Source organism: Apus apus, unplaced genomic scaffold (assembly GCF_020740795.1).
Source record: "Apus apus isolate bApuApu2 unplaced genomic scaffold, bApuApu2.pri.cur manual_scaffold_30_ctg1, whole genome shotgun sequence".
Classification (NCBI taxonomy): domain Eukaryota; kingdom Metazoa; phylum Chordata; class Aves; order Apodiformes; family Apodidae; genus Apus; species Apus apus.
Genome location: NW_026248848.1, coordinates 555376 through 577524, shown reverse-complemented (window position 1 = coordinate 577524; position 22149 = coordinate 555376). Strand labels below are relative to the sequence as shown.

The window sequence follows — 22149 nt, the reverse complement described above, 5'->3', positions numbered from 1 at the left end:
TGATGGGGGGTGTCTCTTGAAGGTGAAGCTTCATAAGGTGGCAAATAGGAAGAAAACTTTCCTATGGTGAGACCCCCCTGCAGAGCCAGGTCCAGCTCTGGAGCCCCCAAGACAGGAAGGACATGGAGCTGTTGGAGAGTCCAGAGGAGGCCCCGGAGATGCTGGGAGGGCTGGAGCAGCTCTGGAGCCAGGCTGGGAGAGCTGGGGTGTTCAGCCTGGAGAGGAGAAGGTTCCAGGGAGAGCTTAGAGCAGCTTCCAGTGCCTGAAGGGGCTCCAGGAAAGCTGGGGAGGGGCCTGGGCCAAAGGCAGGAGGGACGGGATGAGGGGGAAGGGCTCTAACCCGGCAGAGGGGCCATTGACTCCGCTCCCTCCGCAGCCGGAACAGCCGCTGCTCCGCCCGCCGGTTCCGCTGCTTCATGGGCCGCCGGCAGCCGCGGGGGCTTGTGCCTTCTCTTCTATTTGATTTTGTTCCTAAATGTGATTCCCCCCCTCCACCCCCAAATTTTACTTATTTCAATGAATAACAGACATCAGGATCACACCTGCAGTTTCAGGGCTGCGCTTTCCTTTCAACCCGTACCCCGCTGCCATCAGGCTAAACTGTAGTTGGCTCCATCCTTTGTTTCTACCAGCAGCAAGAAGCTGGAAAATCCTTGCTGAGTCTCTGCTAGCACAGCAGGCTTGTTGTGCAGAAGTGCTTTTGTCACCGTTTGACTCAGAATCTGCAGCAATGCTCTCGATCCCCTCCCCCCTCCCACCCAGGTAGGGAAGGAGAGAGAAAAAGAGAGAGACTGGGCTGGATTGAAAACTAAACTACACAGCTGTAATTAAATACTAATGATAAAAGAAAATATATACAAATATGTTCAGATATGGGCAAAAGCCTCTCACCTCCCCCCACCCCAGCAGCTCCCACAGCATCTCCTGAGCTGGAACAGTCCCAAGAAATCCCAAAGGGCTGCTGGAGAAAGCGGAGAGGGATGAGGGTCAGGAGAGCTGGAGCCTGGGGGTCCACGGTGAGGGAGGAACGGAGTCCTCCCCAGACGCCGGCCATGGGTGGAGGAGAAGGGGAGAAGAAGCAGGAAGGAAGTTGTCTTCTGGGATCTCTGTCCTTCCTCTGACCTTATGCAGATACATGGAATGTAACACTTTGGTCAATGTTGCTGTCTGAGTCCACTCCTCCCTACAGGGGGGTCTGTAGATTCGAGTCTTTTGCTCCTTTAGCATCTGAGGCTGCAGTTTCTACAAGCAGAGCAAAGTGACCTTGAAGTCCCAGCAGCAACATAAACATTATCAGCCCACAGCTGCAAAACTTGCTGCTGGTTAAAAGAAGCTCTCCAAAGGAAAAAAAATCAGTAAAAGGAAAATTGGCTTCATCCTGCCTCAAACCAGGGCACACCCACGACCTGCTGGACACAAGCTTCTCAGTGCACCCCAGGATACCACTGGCTTTCTTGGCCACAAGGGCACATTGCTGCCCCATGGATAACTTTTTGTCCACCAGGACTCCAAGGTCCTTCTCCATGGAGATGCTTTCTAGCAGCTCATCTCCTAATCTGTACTGGTGCCTGGTGTTATTCCTCGCCAGGTGCAGGATTCTACACTTCTTGTTGAACCTCATTTGGTTCCTCTTTGCCCCCCTCTCCAGCCTGTCCCGATCTTGCTGAAAGACGGCGCAGCCTTCAGGTGAATCAGCCATTCCTCCCAGTTTTGTATCTGCCCCCTCATCCAGGTCATTGATGAAGATGTTAAATGAGACTGGACCTAGTACTGACCCTTGGGGAGCTCCAATTGTTACAGGTCTCCAACTGGACTCTGCACCATTGTTCACTACACTCTGGACTCTATTGTGGGCTCACTGTCCACTCCTCTGCCCCACACTTCCTGAGCTCGCTCACAAGGATGTTATGGGAGACAGTGTCAGAAACCTTGCTAAGGTCAAGGTAGACACACCCACTGGTCTCCCTGCATCTGTCCATTCTGTCACACCATAACGAAGGCTGTCAGATTACTCAGACATTATTTCCCCGTGGTGAATCCATGCTGGCTAATCCCGATAACCTTATTTTCTTCCACTGTGCTTAGAGATGACCTCCAGAATGAGCTGCACCATCATTTTTCCGGGGATGGAGGTGAGGCAGACTGGTCTGTAGTTTCCTGGATCATCCTTCTTGCCATTCTTGAAGACTGGAGTGACATTGGCTTTCCTCCAGTCCTCAGGCACCACTTCCTTTTGTCATGATCTTTTGAAAATGATGGAGACTGGTAGAGCAACAACATCAGTCAGCTGTCTCAACACTTATGGATGCACCTCATCAGGGCCCATGGATTTGTGTACATTCAGTTTACCTAACTGATTTCTAGTCTAATCCCCATTGACCAGTGGAGAGTCTTCCTTCCTCCAGGCTTTTTCTCTCTTACATCTAGGGATTTCACAGGTGTGAAAACAAGTCTTTGCTTAAGCTCTTTCATTTTGAAGAGCCCTCCCATTTCTACCAAAGAGAATTAAAGGGCAAAAAACTGTGGACTCTTCCCAAGGGCAGGAGGGAAGAAAAGCCTCTGAAGATTCTAGCAACAATTCTTACAAATCAAGGGGATGAGATACCTAACTTTTGTCATCAGCACTGTTGTTTGGAGACACTGTGGTGACAGACTTGATGTGCCTTGGCTCTGTTTGGTAGTGGTGTTTCAGGTGGTGTAGTCAGCTGTCAAAACAGATGCTCACTGCAGGGGGGCCGGACTAGATGGCCTTTAAAGGTCCCTGCCAAGCCAGTGCATTCTGTGATTCTGTGATCTTAGGAGGAAATGCTTTGCTGTGAAGGTGATGAGACCCTGGTCCAGGTTGCCCAGGGAATCTGTGGCTGCCCCATCCCTGGCAGTGTTGAAGGGCAGGTTGGATGGGGCTTGGAGCCACCTGGTCTGGTGGGAGGTGTCCCTGCCCATGGCAGGAGGTGGGACTGGATGAGCTTTGAGGATCCAAAGGACAACACCTGTTGATGAGGTGGGACTTGGTGTATTGATTGGTTCATAGCAGACTAATGATGTTTATGAATGAGCTTGTAAAGGTGGGGGAGATGCCCATTGCCCCCTTTGCATGTCCTGGTTTGGGTCTGATGGACAACAAAGAACCATGTGGCTGTTCACTCACCCCTCACCCCACTGTGGTACGAGGAGGAGAAAACCCAGCTAAGAGCTCATGGGTCCAGATAAGGACAGGGAGGGTTCACCCACCCACTGTGGTCATGGGCACAAGGAACTAAACTTGAGGAAAAATTCAATTTGATTTATGACTCACAAGATGCAAACAGAACAAGAAGCAGAGCTGAAACACCTCACCCCTCCCCTCCCTGCTTCCCGGCCCTCAAATTCCTTTGTTCCCCGTTTCTGTCCCTGCTCCCCCCAGCGGCACAGGGGGACAGGGAAGGGGCTTTCCGGCCAGTTGGTCACTCGCTGTTTTCAGCTGCTCCTTCCCCGTCCTGGGGAGGACTCCTCACAGCCTTCCCCTGCTCCAGCGCGGGGTCCCTGCCACGGGAGAGAGTCCTTCACCAACCCTCCAACACGAGTCCCTCCCACGAGTCCCTCAGGAACAGACGCTCCAACATGGGCTGCCCACAGACCTACAGGCTACTTTAGGCACAGTCACCTCCCCTGGCACGGGATCCTCCATGGCTGCAGGTCCACATCTGCCCCACTGTTTTCCTCCACAGCTGCAGCAGACAGCTGCCATCTCACCAAGGGATGCAGGGGAACCTCTGCTCAGGCACCTCCTGCCCCTCCTTCCTCTCTATTCTTGGTATCTCTGCTCCAGTGCTGCTCTCATTGCTCGTCACTGAGTTCTCCACCCTAAACCATCCCAGGGGTGGGGTTGCTGCAATGGGAGGATGCCTGAATCATCTCATGGAAGGTGGGAGCAATGGGAGAACCCCAACTCATCCCGGTGGTGGCTGAGACTCCCAGCACCCACCAAAGTACCGGCTTGTGACATCCCTCCATCAGTGTCCCCCCATCTTGCTGTTTTGGGGTGCCAGTGTAGCCCCTAAAGCCCACTAAAGGATGGGGGATTGACCAACTCCATGGGTAACCCTGCCATTTCACCTTGCACCCCATTTTCTCCCAGAGCAGGTTTGATGTGATCCCTCCCTGCCGAAAACCCTGGAAGTGCCCTGAGGGTGGACATGGTTTGAACCAAAATCCAGCTTTATTGACCCATTGTGGGATCCATCCATCTGGGTGAAAACCCCTCTGGGTGCCCCAAGGGCAGGAGAACTTTTTGTTCATGGCTCAACCTTGTTGAAACATCATCGAATCCACGTGGGAGAAGAACTTGCCCATGCTGAGGAATGTGGGAAAAGGCCAGGATCCCCCCCAGCCCATCTCCACCATCGGAACATCTGTAAAGGTGAGGGGTCCTATAGGGGAGGCCCTTTTGGAGCCACCCCGTGCCTGGTCCCACAGTGACTATCTCACCCTAGTGCCATGTCCTGCGACTGCCACCACTGCGGAAAACGTTGTCGCAGTAGATCACAATTAATCCAGCACCAGCGAATGCACACAGGCGAGAAACCTTTCAGGTGTCTGGAGTGTGGGAAGAGCTTTGCGCACAATTCCACGTTACGCCGGCACCGCCAGATCCACACAGGTGAGAAGTTCTACAAGTGCCTTCAGTGTGGGAAGAGCTTTCGCAGCAGCAGCACATGGATGCGTCACCAACGTGTCCACACTGGGGAAAAACCCTACACGTGTCTTCATTGTGGGAAGAGCTTCGCGAGCAGCACAGGCCTCAACTCTCACCTCCGGGTTCACACAGGCGAGAAGCCCTACAAATGTCCTGACTGTGAGAAGAGCTTTGCCAGGAGCTCTGCTCTCATCGACCATCACCGTGTCCACACAGGAGAGAAACCCTACACGTGTCCCCATTGTGGGAAGAGCTTCAGGAGCAGCACAGGCCTCAGCTCTCACCTCTGGGTCCACACAGATGAGAAGCCCTACAAGTGTCCTGACTGTGAGAAGAGCTTTGCCTGGAGCTCTGCGCTGATCAAACATAATCGCATCCACACGGGAGAGAAACCCTACACTTGTCTCCAGTGCCAGAAGAGCTTCAGAAACTGCTCCTCCTTATGGATACATCAACGGCACCATCGGGGTGAACGGCCCTTCAGCTGTTCCCAGTGTGAGAAGAGGTTTTACCAGAGGACACATCTCATCCGTCATAGCCGGACCCACCTCAGGGATCACCAAAAATGAAGGAGCACAGTCAAGGTCACCCCAACCTCTGTCCCACCAATGATGTGTTCTCCAGCTTCTCATGGACCATAAAATGGCATCAGCTCAGGAACCACTTCATGTCCCATCCAATGTTTTAGTATTTTTTTCATCATCTTTAGGGGGCTTTTTTACCAAAATGAGACCAAATTGAAGTCTTTATCATGGTGACACTCTCCTCAAGGGTCGAAGGGATATGGTGGGATGAGTCTATTTTTTATCTATTTTTTAACGGCAGGGCCAAAATCCATATAGAGTGAATTAGGGTGAGTTTGTGAGAGGATTTGCAAGGAAATGGGCAACACGGTGGGATTGGGTCATATTAATGTGAAAAATGCCTTTTTCCTCTAGGATGCTTTTTTTTGGAGCGGTTTAGAACACAAAATAGGTTTCTACTCTTCAGTGTCTACTGTGGCGGCTGGAAAACTGGTGACACACACACAACTAACTTGAGGCTCAAGCCATTTGGGGTTGTGTTCGATTATTAAAATAATAAAGTGCTATAAAGTGGTGACGGGTAAATCCCTTGTGGCTCTTGGGGTGCAAAGTGATGGAGAAACCTCTAGTTGCTGGGAGATTGGGACCCTCTCCCCAAAAATACCCCGTGTCCCTCCCTGGGGTGCAGTGATGCTCCCCACCACAAGTCAGTGGTAAAGTGGGGGGCTTGCCCCCCATTGTCTTGCTGGCTTGGGGGGCAATATTTCCCCTAATTTGGGATTTTCAGGGGCTCTGCAAGCATCCATAGAGTGCAGGGCTTCTTGATGACCCCCCCCCCCCCTTCCCCCCAGCCCCTCTTAAGGACACATGTTCAACCACTGGGGAGACTCACATGCCAGCCCTAGGAACCAGCACTGTGTGACCCCCAAGAGCATGGAGCTGTGTTGGGGCAGGGACCCTCATGACTCCTGGGAGACCCCACAGGAACCTTGAGAGGGGACAGACTGCGTTTGGGGGTGGTGAGACTCTCAGGACACCCTGGACACACAAGATACACCCCTGGGAGCACCCTCACTGTCCATGTGACTCCCCTTGGTGGGTCATTCCTCCCCCAACCCCCCTCCTGGGACCCTCTACCTCTGGTGGTGCTTTCTCCCTAAGTAAGCCTCTTCTGCTGTGTGATTGTCCCCAAACTCTCTGCCATCATGTCCCCATGCCTGACAACTCTGGTGGGAGGTGTTCCTGCCCATGGCAGGGAGTGGGACCAGTTTCTTTCACACCCAAACCAGCTGCTCTGGCCTTTGCCCCCTGGTCCCTGTGACACAAACATTCCAGAGCTGGGGACAACCCAACCCCTCTGATCCCCTTCACTCCTGCACAGTTGGACTCTGCAGCCTCCCAGACACACAGCTCCTCTGAAGAGAAAAAAATTATTTTGTCTGTCCCAGCAAACCCAGGGCAAGGACCAGCCCGGGGCTGAGATGCAAAGGAAGGAGCAAGGAGAACCTTCCGTGGGGAAGTGCCGGGTTGGTCATTGTCCTGCTGCCTTTCCACCTGGAAGCAGCGACTGCCCAGCCCCTTCTCTCCAGGCTGGCGCGGGCTTTGTGCTGAGGCTGGGTGGGCCCCAGCGAGGTGGGATGTGTCCCCCCATCTATGACACAAGCCTGATGTCCCCCAGATTATCATAAAATCCAGTTCACATGAAGAACCCTCTACCACTTGGTTTGAAGTTCCAGCAGCCAGGCATTCTTTCTCACAGCACTGGATGCACAAGGGATCATTCCTTCTAACCTGGCTAACAGGCAAAGCTTATATAGCTCATCAACATCCACACGCATCAGATTCCTGGGAATGTCTGTGCACATTGCTTTTCCCAATGGATATCTCCTAACAAAACTGCTCAACAAGAGAGAACCAGGCATATCAGCGTGGAATGCTCCTCTTGTTGCCTGTTGTTACAGCCCCCCAACTTGCAGGCCTCAGTGCACAGGCATCAACTTCCCCCTTTTCATGAGACTTTGCACTTACAAACCCCAGGTCTCAATTCTCAGAACCCAGACCCTATTTTATAGACTTGACTACAACAGCTGTAACTCTGGCTCATACTGCAAGCAAAGATGCAAATGCAAAATGCCACTGCTCTTATTACAAACAGGTTTCTCAACCATGCCCCGGTCGGTAGCCATGAGGTTTGAGCCACAATTCTTCACATCCCCAGGACGTGTCATCCTTTGTCTCTTCCCAGCTTTCTGCCAAATTTGTGGAAATTCTGTCACTTTGATCTGCCTATACAAGCCCTTGTGTAAGATTTTGGACTCACATCAAATGGAAATTTTGGCCAACTTGACTCATGGCTATCATAATTGCCACGGACCAAGCATGAAACCAAATAATGATCTTTTTAATTTCAGTTTGAGGGGAGACTGCTGCTCCTCTACCCATGGAGTGGGAGCCTTCTTGATCCTTGAATAGTGAATCCATGGGCCTTTTCCCCAGGCCTTAACTGCTGTGTAGGTGGATAACAGAACCTGAAATGGTCCTTTCCACTTCTCTGTCAAAGGTTGCATGTTCTATGATTTTATGTAGACCCAATCTCCAGGCTGGAAAGGATGTGCTGGTGTGTGGAGGTCCAGGGGTCTATTTGCTGTGATGTATGTCTGGAGCTCCTGTAAAGTATTCCCCAGAGATATGACAAGAATTGTTAAGTTTAGCTCTCCCGTGATATGAGTGGCACATGGCACGTGTGGGGGATGGTATGGTCATCCATAGGATAACTCACATGGACTCAGATTACCCATTTCATGAGGCTGAATTCTGACCCTCAGCAACACTGTGGTTAGGGTGTGTACCCAGGTCAGGGATGCTTCCTGACAAGTTTTCTCAAGCTGCTGTTTGAGGGCATCATTAATTCACTCCACTTTACTGCTGGATTGTGGTCTATAAGGGGTGTGGTACTCCCAGACTATGGACAAAGCTTTGGTCAGCTGTTTCACTATTCCAGTGAGGCCCATTATTTGATGACCTCCCCAAATGGTGGGATGATCTCTTTTAGCATCATTTTAACTACTTCCTTTGCCTTATTACTGCTTTGAGCCATCCGGGAAAAGTATCAACCAGAACCAAAATACATGGATACCCCTATTTTCCAGCAGCTTGGTGAGATCTATTTGCCAGCAACCTCCAGGAGAATTTCCTCCTCTGGAAACCCCAAAAACCAGTTTATTGCTAGCATTCGGGTTATTTCTAAGACAAATTTCATGCTTTTCTGTGATGGATCAAAGATTTTCTATCATAGCTCTGCTCATAATTGTTTTCTGAAGGTGTTTCACCAAATTCTCTGTTCCCCAAAGCACCTTATCATGGTCTCTTCTAGCAACTTCCCTCACCTAAGAGGGTGGAACTGATACTGATAGTTCTAATAGAAATGTTAAGGTAGAATTAGGCCTCATGGAAACTTACCAGAGTGAATCTGTCTTGTGAGAAGAGACTGTTGTTTGGAGGAGATTACTGGGCTGAAGTTGTGTTTTGTGACATCTTGGTCCTGTGTTCCTGGGCAAGTTATAGAGCCCCAGAATTGTTGTACCAAGAGCACCAACAGGTGTCGATGTTGAGTCTGCCCAGTTCGTGGGGCAGAGATAATGGTAAAACTTCTTGTGCCCGGCTGGGAAACTTGGCCCCTTCACTGAACAATGTCCATATTTGTGCGCAAAGTATGTGGATTCAGTTAAAAGTCACAAGAAAAATGCCCCTCTGACAACCACAAAGGGGCACCAGAGACCATCAGATTTTTCCTGGAAAGGTTTTATTTTTATTTTTTTTTAGCCATCTATTGCACACGTGTAGTGAAAATGCAAATATTGTCATCAACTTTAAATATTTATTTTTTTTTTTCCCCTGAGAAGTGTGATCAAAAGGTCTATATAAGCTAAACGTTGTCAATGGGATTGCTGCATGACTTTGGAAGCTATTCCACATGCATCCAGAATGCACTAAAAAATGCTTCTGGTAACACCTTGGTGACCCAGAGGTGACACTGCTCCTGAAGCTCGACGGATCCTGGGAATGGTAGGACCTCCAGCAGGTGCTGAGGGATTCTCAGGGAGTTCCTCCAATCCATGGACTGAAGAGCTCAGAGCAAGAGCCCTGGTGAGTTTAAAGGCATTCAATTAATTTCTAATTAAGGGGGGGTTGAACTTGAACTCCCCCTGTGGAGTTGGACTCCCCTGCGGTTGCCTGCTGTCAGGGTTTGACTCAGGACTCGCAATTAAACCAGAGACAACAACGCTCTGGAGTCCCTCCCATCCAGTTAGGGAAGGAGAGAGAATAAGAAAGATGTTTCTGGATGGAAAACTAAACTAGACAGCTTTAATTAAACATTAATTATGAAATAAAAATGCAGAATTTTCTACGTGTGTTCAGGAATGTGCAAACCCCTCTTGCCTCCCCCCACCCCCAGCAGCTCCTCCAGCAACTCCTGAGCTGTGAGCAGCCCCGAAATGTCCCGGAGCTGCTGGAGGGAGGGCAGAGCAGCCAGGAGCTGAGGGGAGAGTGATGAGGGTCAGAAAATGCACAGCCTGGGGGTCGACAGTGATGGATGGATGGATGGACAGAGTCCTCCCTGGATGCCGGCCATGGACGGAAAAAGAAGGGGAGAAGAAGCAGGAAGGAAGTTGTTTTTTGTGATCTCTGACCTTCCTCTGCACGTACATAGATATATGTAACGGAATATCTCTGGCCAATTTTGCTGTCCGTCTAGTTCAGCCTTCCCTACTGTGAGAAACGTTTGTGGTGCCAATGAACAGGCCCACACAGATCCTTCAGTGAAACACAGTTTATTTACATTCTTGCAAGAAAGGGTGACCTAAGCAAGTAGGCACACCCATGGTCAGGTGAATAACGGTTTATATTCCCTATTCCTGACAAAGTTCCCTCCCCTGTTTCCCCACTGGCTGGGTACTCCAGGGTTTACAGCCTTTCTGACACTTCTAATTATCCTCTAAGTTTCCCGCCCCTGTTTACACATTCCATTCTAGCAGTTTACTTTTTACCTTTTAAGGTAAAATTTTGACCTTTCTTGCCCCCTTGGCTGTCTTCCCAATTAACAAATCTACTGGTGCCATCCTGCTCCTAGGAGCAAGATAGAGGTGGCTTTGTTTGGTCTTATCTTGGGCCATAAATCCTGCTCCATGTTCGGATCCCCCAGATGGAGCCCAATTCACTCCCTCAGTTTCTTGGGCTGTAAACCACTCCCGGTGTCCTTGGAATGTGCAGATATCTCACTTATCTCAAACTATTATATTCCTAACACTAGGGTATATATATATAAAAACCAAACCCGACACTATGTTTCTAACACCAGAATGCAAAAACAACACTACATTTCTTTTCTAACACTGCCGCGGGTGGGCTCATAGATGTCTCTGCAGCATCTCAGGCCACAGGGCAAAGACGTGACCTTGGAATCTCAGCAGTAACATAAACATTCCATTGTTATCAGCCCACTGGCTGGAGCACTCGCTGCTGGTTAAAGAGCTGACTGAAGGAAAAAAAAAATCAGTAAAAGAAAAATTGGCTTCATCTTGGCTCAAACCAGAAGACCTGCCCATAAGACAGTGACAAAGGCCCTGCAGTGTTGGGCTGTAAGGTTACCTAAGAGGTATCCAAGGAGCTGAACCCCTTTTGAATAAGTTCTGCCAAATGAAATAGTAAGCAATACCTGGGTTTTAAGAGGTTGGACCTTTGAGGGGTTAAGCCAGTTTCTTTTTGTTGTTTTGGTTTTGGTTTTGGGGCAGGCACAGGGACACTGGCTGGTGGCAGATGTTGGTGGATGACCATCTTGGAGTGAGGGTTGAAGCACTGGCCACAGTCCTGGCAACTGAAGGGCCCTTCACCCACACGGATCCAATGGTGGTTCACCAGTGCCAAGCAGCCATGAGAGCTCTTCCCACGTTCCCAGCAGGTGTTGGGGTTCTCATTGCTCCCATTATCCCCTGGGAGTGAGGATTCCCCAGGATGGCACCTTGAGGACCACTGCCAGCTGGAGGTTGGGCATCTCACCAGTGCATCTGCTTGCTCAGGAGCATCCTGCTGCCATTCCTCCTCCTCCTTGATGGACCCCAGACCTGCTGGGGAGAGAGACCATCCCCAGCAGCTCGCTCTGGCTGGGACAGGGTTAACGTGGAGTGGGGTTGGGAATCACAGGAGCTGAGGGAAAGAGTCAGCCCAGAGCCAGATGGTCCCAGGAGAGGATCAAGGCTCCAAGGCAGAAGCCACCATGAGAAGGGTTGGGGACATGGTGTGAGGAGGGATGGGGACACCATGACAGAAGGTTTGGGACAACCACAGCCTTACTTAGGGACAAAGAACCACAAAAGCTGGAGGGTGCTGGGTGGGATAGTTACAAGGGAATTGACCCCACAAGGGGCATAACCAGAAGGGTGCAGATGCTCCCAGAAGTGGGTCTTGGGGCCTCCCAGCACCCAAATCCAGTCTGTCCCCTCTTGGGAGTCCTGGGGGTCTCCCAGAGCTTGTGGGTTTCCCCCCACCACTGCAGCTCTTGGCTCCTGGGGGTTGCACCCTGCTTCTTCCTAGGGGTGCTACAAAAGTTTCTTTGGCAGTACCATGCATGTCCCCTTGAGTGGAACGGGGGTGAGAGGGGACCCAAGAAGCCCTGCACCCCACAGGGTGATGACTGAGATCCTGCACAAAACAAATTAGGAGGGAGACTGAGGTCTGAAGCCCCCCCCACCCCCCCAAATAAATAGCACCCCACTTTAACACCCACCTGCAGTGGGGATCATCCTTGCACCCCAGGGTGGGACAAAAGAGGTATTTTTGGGGAGAGGGTCCTAACCTCCCAGCACCCAAGGGTTTCCCCATCACTTCACACCCCTAAAGTCGTGAGGGATTGATCCATCACCCCTTTATATAATTTTATTACTTTATTAATACAAAATAACCCCCAAATGATACTAAGTTTCATGTTAGTTGTGTGTGTGCGTGTGTCCCAGTTTCTGAACCACCACAGTTGGACATGGACAAGGAGAGACCCCAGGTCTGAATTTTATAGAAACAACACAAGTGCTACTTTTATACCCAGAAGCATGAGAAAGAACTGTATTTAACATCATTCTATCACTCGTGCATGCAATTGGTTGACTAACACCTCCCTTCCATCCCAAGTGGCAATGGTCAGGAATTTCACCGAGCCTGCTCAAGGAGTGGGGGGCTTGTTGTTAGTAAGGGTCCCACTAACCTGTGGGTGGGTATTTTAGTATCATGGATTCATAGAATGCCAGGTTTGAAAGGACCTCATGGATCATCTGGTCCAACCTTCCTAGGTACTACTGTAGTTTATATGAGGTGACTCAGCACCCTGCCAAGCTGAGGCTTAAAACTGTCCAATGTGGGGGAATCCACCACTTCCCCTGGGAGACCATTCCAATGTTTAACTGTCCTCATGGTGAAAAATTTACCTCGTGTCCAATCAGAATCTCTCCAGGAGCATCTTGTGCCTATTACCCCTTGTCTTTTCCATGTGACTCCTTGTAAACAGAGAGTCTCCATCTTCTTGGTAGCCACACTTTAAGTACTGGAGCATGGTGACGAAGTGTCCCCTAAACCTTTTCTTCTCAAGGCTGAACAAACCCAGTTTTCTTAGCTTCTCCTCATATGGCAGGTCCTCCATCTGACCATCCTTCTGGCCCTTCTCTGGACCTTCTCGATCCTCTCTGTGTGCTTTTTGTAGAGTGGGGACCAAAACTGAACCAAATACTCCAAGGCTGGTCTGACAAGCACCAAGAAGAGTGGGATGACGACTTCTCGATCTCTGCTGGTGATGTCCTTGTTGACACAGCCCAGCATCCTGTTGGCTTTCTTTGCCACTACAGCACATTGTTCACTCAGGTTGAGCCTGTTATGCCCCAAGACCCCAGGTCCCTTTACACAGGGCTGCTCTCCAGCCAGGTGGATCCCAGTCTAAACTGCACTCCTGGGTTATATGTTTCCAGGTGCAAGACCTTGAACTTCTCCCTGTTAAACTTAATAAGGTTCCTGCTAGCCCACTCCTCCAGCCTCTCCAGGTCATCCTGGAGGGTGGCTCTCCTTTCCAGTTACGAGTCCGAGGGTCCCGGCTGCTGAGCGAAACCTGCCGGGAGCTGCAGCGCGATCGCGGGAAGCGTTGGGAGATAAAGCAGAGGGGTGGGGCCAGGGGGGGCTGGGGGTGCCTGGGGGGAGGGGTTGGAAGTTTGGTGAGGGCTGAGACACATGCATGTGTACGTGTGTCACTGTAAAATCAGGAAGAGAAAAAGTGTCAAAGGCTCGATCCAGACAATACCAGCCCACTCTGTCATTTTTAGGTACCAGCCAGCCAACTGTAGGTTTCCTGGTCCTTCTCTTAAACATTCTTCAGAAACTTAGGTCCCTCCATGTAACTCCAGAAAATTGATAGGAACTACATCCCTCTCTTCTCCTACCTCTATGGCCATATTCTTCCCACAAAAAGCATCTGATGCATTCACTTCTTGCTGTCCTGTGGTGACATCTAGAGAACAGCTTTGTACGCACGTGAAATTACAACCCTGAAGGTCCTTTTCTACAGGGATGTTAATATCTACCCAGTTCCTGGGCTCACTGGCTGGAGTGGGATGGTTCCCTTGCATCCGAGTGAGTAACAGGCCGGGGGCCTCAAGCACGTGAGCTGGTTTAGCAATACCCGTGTACCCGGGTGATCCTGAGGAGTGTGTTGGTAAAAGAGAACAAATCCAACAATGAGTTCTATGAAATCTGTCAGGAGTATTTTGCATCCTGGGAAATGGGAATTCTGGTCCCAAGATAACTACTGTCCTAATTGGCTTGTGGCTGGTAAGGTTATTATAGACAAGAAGCAAAACCCAATTACAATGCCTTTAATTTTAGTTTAAGAGGCAATTGTTGTTCTACCTCCCATTGGGGGGAGCCCTTTTAATCCTTGAACAGCGCACACATATACTTTTGCCCCAAACTTTCACCACTTTATAAGTTGTTAGGACTTGGAATGGTCCTTTCCACTTTTCTGCTCGGTGTTCCAGGTCTTGATGTAGACCCCGTCTCCAGGTTGGAAATGGTGAGCTGGTGCTTTGAGCTCCAGGGCTCTGCTCGTTTCCATGTATTTCTGGAGTTCCCTCGAGGTGTTTCCTGGAGATGTCAAATGACTTTTAAGGTTTATTTCTCCCATAATATGAGTGATGTTTGGCAAATGTGGAGCCTGATAGGGTCACCCATGCCACACTTCATGGGGACTTAGGTTACCTTTCCCACGGGGCTGAATTCTGAACCTTAACTATGCTAGTGGCTTCTTAAAGGTCTCACAGTTTTAGCAGTAAAACAGGGTCCATTCTCTGATGACATTCCCAAAGGGACACCACGTTGAGGGATGATTTATTTCAGTAGCACCTTACTTCTCATGCCTTATTGGTGCAACAAAGAAAAGCTTTGGGCCATTCTGTGAGATTATCAACCAAGACCAGGATGTACCCTCCTTTTCTGGGTAACTCAGTGAGGTCTATTTGCCAATCATCTCCAGGGGAATATCCTCCTTTAGCTACACCAAAGACTAATTTATTACTGCTGGTAGGATTATTCTTTCAAACAAATGTCACATTTTTCTGTGATAGATTTATAATTGATTAGCTTATGATCTGTATCATTATAATTTGGTGGTATGTCTGGTAAAGTTATTTCTCCTTCTGGCAACAGAGCTAAGATGCCCTTCTTTGCAGCCTCTTCTGTAGCTTCATTTGCTAAGTGATTACCCAGTTCTGGAATGGTTTTACCCTTTTGATGTGCCTTGCGATGTGTGATTGCAACTGCTTTTGATTCCTGGATACTCTTCAAAAATTTTGTATTTGAAGTGCATGCTGGATTTCAGTTCCTTGGGCAGACAGGAGGCCTCGTGCCTTCCAAATTCCCCCATGGGCACTATCCTAAAAGCATATTTTGAATCTGTCCCTATGTTGGCCCTTTTTCCTTTGCTCAGCTCTAGTGCTCTGCTGAGGGCTATTAATTATGCCTCTGGGCTGATGATGTGGTGACAAGGCCCATTCTTCTATCAGCTCCTCGAGGGCTATCACAGCTTATCTGGAGTTCTGCTTCCCTTCTCAGACAAAGTTGCTATTGCTTGTTGGTAATTCCCAGTCAGGTCTTCTAGTGGAGTGTCTTCCAGGCCTGGTGGACTGGAATAGAGCTTCTTGATTGTCTGTGGACAGTCACGCTCAGGCATGGCCTCCATTTGGTGGGTGGAGAGCAACACAGCAGAATTAACAATCAATGTCATTTGGAGATGTGGTTCACCCTGCTCCAGCAGCACCACTTGGTATTTTTGAATGCAACTGGGGGTGACCCAGTACGCCCCAGTTTTTGTTTCAGCACTGTGACCACCATATGAGGTACATACACTGTAATCCTCTGTCCTAGAGTTGCAGCCACAGCTTGGAGACAGCCAAGCCAGCCCTTATTTAGAGAACGAGGTGACTGCCTTCCATTCTGTTCCCAGATGCTGGGCTAAAACTCTCAGAGCAGTATTTTTCCTTTTGTCTATAAAAGGTTCAAAAGGCTTGGTAAGATCCCGGAACTGAGGGCAGGTGCTTCCATCAGGGCTCGCTTGAATTGCTTACAAGCAGCTTTGCTGTTACCTGCCCAATCAAGGTATCCGTTCGGGGGGTCTTTCCATAGATCATACAAGGGGCTCACTAATAGTCTGTAATTAGTGATCCACAGGCCACCACCATCCGACCATTCCCAGCAATGCTCGTAGTTCCCTGACGGTCGCTGGCTCAGGGAGATGGCAGCTGCCTTCCTTTGGCTCAGATCCCGGCTGTCTCTGTCCTTGTAGGATCTCAAATCCCAAGTATGCAACTGCTTGCGGAGCCATTTCAGCCTTCTGCTTCCATACTCGGTATCCACTCAGTCCCAGGAAGCTGAGAAGGTTTGTGTTTAAAAGAATACAGTGCTCTTGGGTTTCTGCTGCAATTTAGAAATCATCTGCATCCTCCAGTACAGCTCCTTGCCTATTTTGTTTTCTCCACATTTCCAATCCTCTTGCTTGCTGATTTCCAAAAAGGAAAATGTGTTGATCCTGGTTTAAGGTCAATTCTTACTCGTTCTGCTCTTTTGGACCTTCCTGGGATTTCTCTGGCCCACACTACAGGAATCACAGCATCCTCCACTTCTTGAGGTATTTTCTCTTCTTTGGGGTTCCTCTCCTGTAACAGCAACAAGGCTGCTGCCCCAACATATTAGGGTTCTGAAATCAGAGCTTCCACTTCACCTTCTTTACATTAAATTCTAATTTCTCAAGCAAATCCTGCCCTGACCAATCAACATCCAAAAGTTTACCTAAATTTTGGACACCATGCCCTGCAGCTTCTGCAGTTTGCTTCTCACGTCATCTATCGATTTTCCCATAAACAGGGAAACTAACTGAGCTCTACCCACTTCTAAATCAGGATCGATAGTTGTGCACTTGCGAGCTGCATTTTTCAATCCATTCAGGAAGTCTGTAGGGGACTCTTTTCGATCCTGCTTCACTTCATACAATTCAGACCAAATCATCTCTTTCGGTTTTGCATTTCCAAAGCCAAATAGGATCCGGTTTTGATATGGTGTTAAAGCCTCGGCGGTCCCCCTCCGTTTGGATCCCAATTCGGATCCACTTGCATCACCACTGCAATGTCTTTCCAATCAGGATCCCGAGTTTTAATTATAATTTAAAAATCTCTTGCTACTCTATCTGGATCAAGAAAAAAATACAATTTACAAATTCAACTATGGGGACTCGAGCCCCTGATCAGGATTAATAATTATCTACTCTTTTTTGCAGTCTGGATATATCAACAGAAATGCAAATTACAGATACCTATCTCTTTTTTTTTTTCTTTTCTTTTTTTTCCCCGATAAACAAAGTAAGTCATTCAAAAGACCAAAACCAGCACAACCAGACACACCTTAATGAAATCTCCAAGACAGAAACCGTTGTCCAGGAAACTAAGCACCGATTTCCAGGAACCAAGTTAAACAATCAGGGGACCCTTTTCTTTTTTCTTTTTCAGTTTTCTAAAGTACCTTTTACAGCCCAACCCCGGGGGGATCCTTCACCACCGCCTCACGGGCAGGCACCAGCATCAGAAAAGAATGCCTTTACACTTAACTGGGGCACTTGGTTTGAGCTCTTTTGTCTGGGGATCAGAGGGTCTCCCGGAGAATTTCCTTGGTGCTGCCGGAGGTCCTGCCATCCCAGGATCCCTTGAGTAGCGTTGTCCCATCTGGGTGGCTGAAATCTTACCCTAAAATTCGGCAGAATGAAACTCTCTAAGACTCATTTTGGAGATTCAGAAAACAAACACTCTTTCTTGCAGGGCTGGATGCACGACTTGCTGAACGGATTTTGCAGCACCAGCCTTGGCGGCGGTGTCCCTGCCCACTGCTGGGCTTGGAAAGAGAAGAGCTCTAAGGTCTCTCTCCAGCTGAAGCATTCCATGATTCCATGACACAATGTGTAACCCGAGATGGTGCCGAGGGGGGTGCCAGGCAAGAATTCCCAACGCTCACCCCCCATATGGGAAGTCCTGCTGAACCCGGGAGGGGGAAGGGGAGCGGGAACGTAGCCCCGTGTGCCGCGGGATCCTCTGGGGACGGCAGCCATGGCAGGAGCCAGATCATCCCCCAGACTGCCCCATGCACCGGGAGGGAGACGGAGATGAGTTAGAATTCTGGGCTTGGCTGGTTCCGGGCAGCTGCCCCGGCCTTAGCTCCTGGTCCCCGTGACACCCACACTCCAGAGCTGGGGACAACCCAACCCAACCCCTCTGAGCCCCCACGTTCCCGCAGAGTTGGACTCTGCAGCCTCCCAAACACACAGCTCCTCTGAAGAGAAAAAAATGGTTTTGTCTGTCCCAGCAAACCCAGGGCAAGGACCAGCCCGGGGCTGAGATGCAAAGGAAGGAGCAAGAAGAACCTTCCGTGGGGAAGTGCCGGGTTGGTCATTGTCCTGCTGCCTTTCCACCTGGAAGCAGCGACTGCCCAGCCCCTTCTCTCCAGGCTGGCGCGGGCTTTGTGCTGAGGCTGGGTGGGCGCCGGCGAGGTGGGATGTCCCCCCTCCCCATCCGTGACACGGCCTGATGTCCCCCCTCCCCTCGTGACACGAGCCCTCCTGGTGTCACAACGGGTTTGTGTCGGTGCGCACACTCGTAACACACGCGCACACACACACGTGTGTCACCCCCCCCTGCAAACTTCAAACCTCTCCTCCCGGACACCCCACTCCCTCCTCCGCCCCCTCCCCCCGCCCCGTCCCCTCCATGCCTCCGCCCCTCCCCTTTATCTCCCAGCGCTTCCCAGGATCGCCCTGCAGCAGGTTTCGCTCCGCAGCCGGGACCCTCGGACTCGTGAGCTAGAGAGCATCGCCCCCCGGGCTGGGCTGTGCCCCCCGCTGCAGGTACCGGGGTGGGGGGTAATGGGAGGCGGCGTCTATCCCAATATTCCTACACTGGGTGGGAGAAGCTTAAGTTCTCCTGGGGTGAGCGGAGGGTAGAAGGGGACCCCCCCCCAGTTCATAGCAGGGGATCCCAACTCATTTCGGGGGGGGGGGGGGGGACGGGACTGCAGAGGGGCGTCCCCAACACGTGCCGGAGGACTCCGTATCAACCCGAGGGACCCCAACTCGTCCTAACGGAAGGGGGTTGCCATTGGCGAGACCCAAAGTTATCCCAGGAGACTCCTAATGATACTGGCCCTGATCCCCGTGTCGGGGGCTATGATGGGGGAGCCCAACTCATCCCGAGGTCTGGGGGCTGTGACTGGGGACTCCCAACTCATCCCCGGGGGAGGGAGCTGCAATAGCGGACACCCAAATAATTCCGGGGGACTCCCAAGTCAGTCTGGTGGTGATTGCGTGCGATTTGAGACCCCTCACTTTATTCCAGGGGACCCCAGCTCTTCCTGGGCGTCAGGGAGCTGCGCTAAGGAACCGCCAAATCATTCGAGAGGTGGGTAGGTGCGATTGGGCATCTGAGGAGCGGCTGAGGGAACTGGGAACTCAGCCTGGAGAAAAGGAGGCTGAGGAGAGACCTTCCTGAGAGGAGGTTGGAGAGAAGTGGGGGTGGTCTCACCTCCCAAGGAATAAGGGACTGGACAAGAGGAAATGGGCTCAAGTTGCCTAGAGTAGGTTTAGGTTTATGAGCAGAGGATGATGTGTGGTGATGTGCACGGCCACTCAGCACCCTTTGTCTGCCCCTCTGCCCTCCAGCGGCGGCTGCCCCGAGGCGGCTTCGCAAGGAGGCAAAGAGGGAGTCGTAAAGTCTACTAGTTGTCCATGAAAGGGGGTGGGACTGGATGAGCTTTAAAGGTCCCAAGGACTCATTTAACACCTGTTAACGAGGTGGAATCTTCCCTAGGTGTTCCTGCTGCAGCAGGGGGGTTGGACTTGATGATTTTCAGAGGTCCCGTACAATCCCTATGAATCTATGATTCTGTGATTCTAAAGGGTTTATTAGCTCTTAGAAGACTAATGATGTTTATTAAGGAGGGAAAAAGGTGCATGGAGCTTGGGAGCCCTAAACCACCCTAGAACTGGCAGAAGTGAAAGGAGTACCTGCAAATCATCTCATGGAGGGTGGGTGCAATGGGAGGAACTCAATGCATCCCAGGAGTAGCTGAGACACCCAGCACCCCTCAAAGATCTCTCACCCAATGCTGCACCACCTCACTCCTTATGGGTGTGAGAGCAGCCCCTAAAGCCCAGTTAAGGATGGGATGGGGGTTGAAATCCATGGGCAATGCCCCTCATTTTTCACCTTGCATCCTATTTTGTCCCAGAGCTGCTTTGATGTGACCCTGCACCGATCACCCAAACACAGGACACAGAGCAGAGGGTTGAAGCCCCCCCACAGGTGGGTTTTGGGAGTTCACGGGGCAGATTTCAGCCCCTTGAAATCCCAGCAGTGCTTCAGCTTTACTGTCCCATTGGCAGATGCACCTGGGCCAAAACCCTGGAAGTGCCCCAAGGGTGGCCACAGCTTGACCCAAAATTCAGCTTTATTGTCCCATTGTAGGATTCGTTTGGCTGAAAACCCCTCTGGGTGACCCAAGGGCCAGGCAGCTTTCAGTCACCCCTCAGCCTTGGTGGAACATCATCAAATCCACGTGGGAGAAGAGCTTGCTGTTGGTGAGGAACACGGGAAAGGGTCAGGATCTGCCCAGCCCATCTTGGCCATTGGAACATTCAAAGGGGTGAGTGGCCCTATAGGGGTTGCCTGTTTGGATCCACCTCATATCTGGTCCCACGGTGACAACTTCACCCCGGTGCCATGTCCCACGACTGCCACCACTGTGGGAAAAGTTTTAACAACAGATCAAATTTAACCCTGCACCAGCGAATCCACACGGGTGAGAAGCCCTTCAGGTGTCTGGAGTGTGGGAGGAGTTATTTTTACAACTACCAATTAATCCATCACCAGCGAAAACACACAGGGGAGAGACCCTTCAGGTGTCTGGAGTGCGGGAAGGGTTTTATTGACAGTTCCAAGTTAATCAGGCACCAGCGCATCCACACGGGTGAGAGACCCTTCAAGTGCACTGAGTGTGGGAAGAGCTTCATTACCAGCAGCTCTTGTATACGTCACCAACGTGTCCACACTGGGGAAAAACCCTACATGTGTCCCAAATGCAGGAAGAGCTTTGTGGAAAGATCAGTCCTTATCTGTCACCTCCGTGTCCACACGGGTGAACGTCCCTACAAGTGTCCTGACTGCGGGCAGAGCTTCGGCAAGAGCTTTACACTCTTCAACCATCGTCTCATCCACACGGGAGAGAAACCCTACACATGTCCCCAGTGCCAGAAGAGTTTCAGGCAGCTCTCATCATTGAAGACCCATCAAGAGCTCCACACAGGTGAACGACCCTTCAGCTGCTCCCAGTGCGAGAAGAGGTTTTACCGGAGGTCACATCTCATCCGTCATGGCCGGACCCACCTCAGGGATCAACAAGAGTAAAGGGGCATGGTCAAGGTCACCACATTTTCCAAGCTCTGATCCACCAATGATGCTTTCTCTGGCTTCTTGTGGAGCATAAAATGGTGTCAGCTCAGAAATCACTTCATGTCCCATCCAACTTTTTTTTTTTTTAAATCATCTTTAAGGAGATTTGTTACCAAAATAAGGCCACAAATAAGTCTTTATCATGGTGACACCTTCAAGGGACAAAGGGGATGTGGTGGGATGGGGCGCCAGCTATTTTTTAGGGGGGGGAAATCCATATGGTACATTTTTAGGGTGACTTTGCGAGGGGATTTGCAAAGAAAGTGGGGCAATGATGTGGGATTGGGTCCTTTTGAGGCAAAAAATGCCTTTGTCTTCTAGGGTGCTGTTTTGGGGAGATTTACACCCCAAAATTGGTCTCTGCTCTTCAACATCTGAATGTGATGGCTGAAAACTTGGGGGAGGGGGGACAGGGCAGCACAGCCTGAGGCTTGATACCATTTGGGGTTATTTTTTATTAATAAAATTGTCAATAAAATTATATGACAGGGTGATTCTTTCTGGAGTACCATGCCTCCACAAGATTTGTTTCTCAAGGCCCAGGATAGTATTCCTGGCTGTTCTCCTGAGGCACAGGAGATGTTTCCAACCATCCTGTACTTGTTGCCACCATTGTAATCACACACCACTTGCCCTGGCAGCTCTGAGGCAGTGTGACAGAGTCAATTGGCCAGGCCTCCCCAGACCTGTACTGTGACCCCCTCCCCTCATACCACAAAGGTTCCAACCATTTCACCTGCTTAATTGCAGCACATGTCTCACAGTCGTGGATCACCTGCACAATAGTGTCCATGGTGAAGTCCACCCCTCGGTCACAAGCCCATCTGTGTGTTGCATCTCTGCCCTGATGACCTGAAGTGTCATGGGCCCATTGAGCCAG

At 50.5% G+C, this 22149-nt stretch overlaps 1 protein-coding gene and 1 pseudogene across 1 annotated transcript; both read left to right on the top strand.

Moving 5' to 3' along the window:
* Positions 1 to 22149, top strand: part of LOC127396179 (zinc finger protein 850-like) — a 35382-nt pseudogene that overhangs the window by 478 nt on the left and 12755 nt on the right.
* Positions 470 to 21442, top strand: LOC127396197 (zinc finger protein 271-like). The gene is made up of 2 exons (XM_051643816.1): positions 470 to 5212; positions 20521 to 21442. Exons 1-2 carry the CDS (start codon positions 4477 to 4479, stop codon positions 21222 to 21224), a joined length of 1440 nt encoding a protein of 479 aa, XP_051499776.1. The 5' UTR covers positions 470 to 4476; the 3' UTR covers positions 21225 to 21442.

Excerpts from the sequence above, each read along its gene's own strand:
- LOC127396197 (XM_051643816.1), top strand. The coding sequence starts at position 4,477 with ATGTCCTGCGACTGCCACCACTGCGGAAAACGTTGTCGCAGTAGATCA. Across the intron at positions 5,213-20,520 it reads GACACATCTCATCCGTCATA|GACAACTTCACCCCGGTGCC; the intron begins GCCGGACCCACC and ends TGGTCCCACGGT.